The sequence below is a fragment of the Nannospalax galili genome, unplaced genomic scaffold, assembly GCF_000622305.1.
Source record: "Nannospalax galili isolate Female #2095 unplaced genomic scaffold, S.galili_v1.0 scaffold169, whole genome shotgun sequence".
Classification (NCBI taxonomy): domain Eukaryota; kingdom Metazoa; phylum Chordata; class Mammalia; order Rodentia; family Spalacidae; genus Nannospalax; species Nannospalax galili.
Window position 1 is genome coordinate 1559391 of NW_008360327.1, and position 6000 is coordinate 1565390.

Consider the following 6000-nt stretch of genomic DNA (forward strand, 5'->3'; position numbering starts at 1 on the left):
ATAGTTAATTGCAAGGGTATTAATCAAAATATTTAGTGGTCTTCAAATTGTAGAACTATTTGGGCTTTTTTCTTCATTCTCTTAACTGTTTAGATGTTAGTATTTTATAAAGTAGGAAATTAGAAATGAGGCATACGAGTTGCTTTTCTGAACATTGAACCTTTTATTCAGCTCCAAATGACAATAAAAGAATTCTTTTCTCCCACGTCAAAAGTACTTTTAACATTTTCTCTAAAATGCTAATACCTTATTAATTTGCAGATAAATAATAATGGAAGATTAATAAATACAATAAGATGAAGTGTTTTACTGTTCAAATTTTCTTCCAACTTGGACCTTTGAAACATTGGTGTTCAGACTGGCAAAACTTGGTTCTTTTTAATCTTTAAAATAGTGCATAATGGTATAAATTGTTCTCATTTTTATTCTTTATTGTTTGAGTATATGAAGATACTTTGTTTTTAAATTTCTAGTATTCAGCATTTTGGTGTACTGATTTAAATGAAAAATTTGATTCTTGAGTTAAAATTTATGGTTTATTATTGAAGTTAAAAAGTAAGGGGTCAGTAAGGGAGGCCTCTAACCACATCTTCCTCCTCTTCCTCCTTGAAGAATGTTAGACTACTTTTATGCTGTGCGTCTGCATTATCTCAAGTTGCTGTTAAACACTGGAGATGTTACACTGTTGAATCTTTTGAACTTTTTCCTCCCTTAAAATAATGTGTGATGAAATTGGGTGAATATTTTTATTTTTTGTGACCCTTACTCAGGTGCCTCCTGAATATAAACATTGTATTCAGAAAGTGTATTGGAATGACATGTTATTAGAATCCTAATACTTTTAGCAAGTGTTTTGTGTCTGTTTTCTGCAGTACTTTATACTTGGATTTTTCTGTTTCAGGCACTTAGAATTTAATACTAGTTGGATAATCCCTGAAAAAAATAACTGTTTTTTAAGTAGAATTCAGGCTCTCGGGTTAGAGTCATTTAATAACTTGCCCTATTCAGATTAGTGTAAAAAATGTGCCTGTAGTAGTTTTTGGAATCTGAAACCTGTCATGTTCATCAGTCTTCTAAGAAGTAATCTATGGTGTCTATTAAAAAACAAAACAAAATTGAAGGTACTAATGTATTTGCAGCCTACTGAGAGCCATATTTGAAGTTTGTTTTTGGCAGTGTATGTATGCAAGAGCCCCACCTATTAGTAAATAATGTTTAAGAAAATAATGCCAAGAGACATGGATTGTATTTTAAGTAGGGTTTAGGGATTCTCCTGGAAGATTTGGATTAGAACCTGAACTGTAAACCTTCAGTATCCAATTTTGATTTTTATAATAATATATAATAATTGTTTTGGTTTTTGGAATGATTCATTGGTGGTATTTGGTAGCTAGGAGAAAAGCCAAAATCAAATCAACTATACCTGATTTGTTCTAAACTTTTATAGAAACCCCACCACCGGGATATATCAGTGAAGATGGAGAAACAAGTGATCAACAGTTGAACCAAAGTATGGACACAGGTAAATATGACTTCCAAGTTTTCTCAATAATCAGTCATTGAGTTGGCTTTCTGTGATCTCAAGTTCCATATCCTTAGAGTCAACCAACCATGGATCAGAAATATTTGAGAATGTAAATTAGTTTTGGAGGAGCTAGCAAAGATGGCTCGGCAGCTAAAAGTGTTTGCAACTAGGTCTGACAACTTGAGTTCAACCCTCAGAACCTACATGGTAGGAGAGAACCAGATTCTACAAGTTGTCCCTTGGCCACTACTTGTGCGTTATGGCATGCACATGCCCCCCCCCCCACACACACACAATGCAAAAATTTGTTCTGTAAATTGAACACGAATAGTTCTTTTTTAGGACCCTTAATAGTATGGTATAAACAACTATTTATATAGCATTTCTGATGCTGTTTTTATAGGAGACTTGAACATCTGCAGTACTTTGGTATCTGCAACAGGTCCTAGAACTAGTTGCTTGCAACTCGCTAGGGATTGCTATATATTTCTTCGATTGTTTGAACCTTACAAGAGACACCGCTCCTAAACTTAGAAGATTTTCTGATTTTTAGTGTATTTCTCAACTTCTCTATTTAATAATGTCTGACCCATCAAAGGTGGCATGTTACCACTAAAAGATGAACATGCACTACCCTGCACAGTAATTGTTAGTTTTCTCATTAGAGTCAGTGAAACTTTGAAAATACTCAAATGTTTGTTTTCAGATATTCTTTGTTACTGCTCAAAGTTTTAATTACTCCATGAATAAAAGGCCATAATCACCGTAATCATGGGTTTTCAAAAGGATTTGATAATGGAAGAATGGGACAAGTTTGTACTTCTGAATTGTGGTAGGTTATTTACACAAAACCACCCTGTCCCTGATTTAAATTTGATTAATTTCTGATAATTAGCTGTTATATCCAAACAATGATGGTGAAGTTTTGCTATATAACAATAAATATTGCATACGTCAAAGGTTTACACTAGTTGTTATATAATAAAGTATATAACCTAGTAGAACCAAATAGGTTACCATTGATAGTGCTTTGATACCAGTGTAATTGTATTTTTCTGTATTTTAAGGATTAGTTAGCCACTCTAATATCATAACTCAACAAATTCTGCCTACAGCCTTTCTATACATCTTATACCAACATATCCTGCAGTTATGACAATGTGTTTTTTGTTTCTTTTGTTGTTGTTTTGAGACAGTGTCTTACTGTGTAACTCAGATCCTCCTGTTACACTCTCCCAGGTGCTAGGATTACAGGCCTGAGCCACTATCCCTAGCCCATCTAAATTATTTTTAAATGGCTTAACATTCAAGGGGGAAGAGGAGAGCTTTTATAAGTATTCTGTTTGAATCTTTTATATGTTAGGTACTGTCCTAGTTTGTTTCTTCATTGCTGTGACAAAACACTCTGACCAATACCAACTTGGGGAAGAAAGGGTTTATTTAGCTTCTATGTCCTGGGTCACAGTTCATCAGGGAACCCAAGGTAGGAACTCAGGGCAGGAACCTGGAGGCAGGAACTGGAGCACAGGCCATGGAGGAATGCTGGTTACTGGCTTAGCTCCCCTGGTCCCTGCTCAGCCTGTTTTCTTATGCAACACAGGCCCACCTGCCCAGGGGTGGCACCACCCACAGTGGGCTGGGCCTTCCCACATCATACAACAGTCAAGAAGATACCCCACAGACATGGCCACAGGCCAGTTCAATGGGGGAAATTCCCCAATTAAGGCTCCCTCAACCCAGGTATGTCAAGTTGACACCAAAGCTATCCAGCACAGGTGCCCAGGAAAGATGCTTCTACTGTAGTTAATATTCATGGCTGACTATAAGAAAAGCAGGTAGACAGCCAGCTGGGTGTGGTGGCGCACGCCTTTAATCCCAGCACTTGGGAGGCAGAGGCAGGTGGATCTTTGTGAGTTCGAGGCCAGCCTGGTCTACATAGTTCCAGGTCAGCTGGGGCTACAGGGAGACCCTGTCTCAGAAAGACCAAAAAAAAGAATAGCAGGTAGAAAAGTAGATAATCTAATGATTGGAAATAACATGCTACATGTGTTAATACAAATGATATCTGGCTTTGCAAGTCTATCTCCTTAACACTTCTGAATGCCAGAGAACACTTCCTTGAATCAACAATATTTTTTGCACTATGATGGGTAGTAGCTGTTACTGTGACATTTGAAAGTGAATAGCATATAAAGTTGTTGCATATCATAAACCGCAATGAAATAGTACTTCATACCTAATAGATGCTGTATAGAAAGCAATTATAAGCAAGTATTAGTGAGGCTGTGAATAAAGTGAAGTGAAGCCCTTGTACATTGCTGATAGGAATATAAAGTGGTTTTCATCACTTTGGAAAACCTTGTTATTCCTAAAAATTAAACTTAAAATTACATGTAGTCTAACGTTCCACTTCTAGATATATACCCAATAGAATTTAAACAGGTCTACATAAAACTTGGGCATGAATGTTTGTGTTGTAAACATTATTTGTATCATTGCACGACTAGAAATAACCTAGATGTCTAGTGCATTTTGAATGGATAAACAAACATGAGGTATGTCCTTACAGTAGATTTACTCCTACTGTGCAAAAGAATGATAGTACATAAACTGCTTAACATAGTACACGTTCTGCTTATAGTAAACGAGTCAAAATTGCTCAGCCAATTGCAGTGTTGGAGCTGTCTTTGAACCTGACTTGAAAGTTGTAATTCTATTTGTGTAGATCACTATTATTGACACATTTAAAATTACTTTCTGTGGGGCTAGAGAGATGTCTCATTGGTTAAGAGCTCTGGCTGCTTCTGCAGAGGACCTGGATTTGGTTTCCAGCATTTATATGGTGGCTAATAACTGTCTGAAACTCCAGTTCCAGGGGGATCCAATGCGCTCTTCTGACTGTGAGCATTGCTCACGTGGTTGCACTTGCACGCAGGCAAAATACTCATATACGTGAAAAATAAAATAAAATTACTTCCTATAATGATAGTGTGAACTTCTCACTCAGTGCCATGGAAAGTTGTGACAGGTTGTGGCAGCATACCTGTACTTCCCAGCTACTGATATTTACAAGGGTGATGCAGGAGAATTGCTTGTGCCCAGGAGTTCTAGGATAGCCTGGGAAATAGCACTGTTTCAAAGTGTGCATGCATGCCTTTGTGTGTATGTGTAGGGGGAGGGGGAAGAAAGGGAGAGAGAGGAAGAAAGAGGAGACAGAGATAGGATATGTTCTGGTGGGTGTAGAGTGCCAATTTAGAACAATTTTTGTTTCATTTTATATAACTGCTTCATACCTTGAGTGGAGAGGGACACAAATTCATACTCAACACCTTGCTGAGATAGAATGAATGAATAGTTTTTAAAGGATAATCAGAGGACAAACTAAGCAGACTAAGGAACTTTCTATGATTCAGCACATGTTCCCCCTTTTTGACTTTTTTCCTTTTTGCCTTCATTCTTCAATTTGAGTCTTATGGATTTCAGAGATCATATTAGGTAGCTAGAAAAATTTAAAAGTTTGATTAACCTTTGTAGTATTTGGTAATCCCTTTTCAAGCCTTGATGAAATTTTTATAAATTTAAAAGTGTTCAAATAACTATATAGTGAAATAAATAGAGCATACTATGTAAATTCTGTAACTAGCAATTCAGTTTTGTATCTTCTAAAGGTCTTGTGCTTGGTCCAAGCTATACAAAGATGCGGGCTTAAAAGATTTGAATCTTCCTGTATTGTTTGGTTAAATTGTGTCTTCTTAAAGATAAATGAAGTTCTAACCTCCAGTACCTCAGAATGTGGTCTGACTTAGAAATAGAGACTTTGCAAGTATGATTAAAATGAATCTTAATGTAGGTCCTTAGTCCTCTAGGATTTGTATCCTAAGAGAAAGGGCATGTAGAGAGAATACCATAGGAATGTGTAGGCATCTGTTGGAAGCCAGGCAGTGCCAAGGATTGTATAAAACACTAGAAACTTAAGACTTAAGAGAAAGGCAGGGACCAGATATTCTCCTGAAACCTCTGAGGGAGCATAACCCTGCTGGCAGCTGTAAGAAAACTGTCAGTTGTTGAGACCCTCCATTTTGAGGTATTTTGCTACATAAAGTCTAGGTGGCTAATACAAGACAGGTTTAGAGAATATATTAATATTGATAACTTATATTTGGTCACTTGAGAGTTATATGTAGGTTTGGCTGGAGAGATGGCTCCAGAGGTGAATAGCACTGGCTGCTCTTGCAGAGGATCTGGACAGAGGACCTGGATTCAGCTCCTAGCATCCACATGGTGGCTAATAACTGTTGGTAACTCCAGTTCTAGGGGGATCCAATGCCCTCTTCTCACCTCTACGGGCATTGCGTGCACAGGTGCATTTACTTATGCAGACAAAATACTGATACACAAACAATAAAAACAAATAAATAGAAATATATATATATATATATATATATGTACTTAATATGTTGTGTTTTTAAAATACT

The 6000-nt window shown here is 36.8% G+C and overlaps 1 protein-coding gene across 2 annotated transcripts in view; it reads left to right on the forward strand.

Moving 5' to 3' along the window:
* Positions 1-6000, forward strand: part of Smad2 (SMAD family member 2) — a 91282-nt gene that overhangs the window by 64032 nt on the left and 21250 nt on the right. For both annotated transcript variants that reach the window (XM_017796320.2, XM_008825895.3), the window contains exon 6: positions 1448-1522. In XM_017796320.2, coding sequence (XP_017651809.1) covers positions 1448-1522 — 75 coding nt within the window. The remainder of the gene's footprint in view (positions 1-1447; positions 1523-6000) is intronic.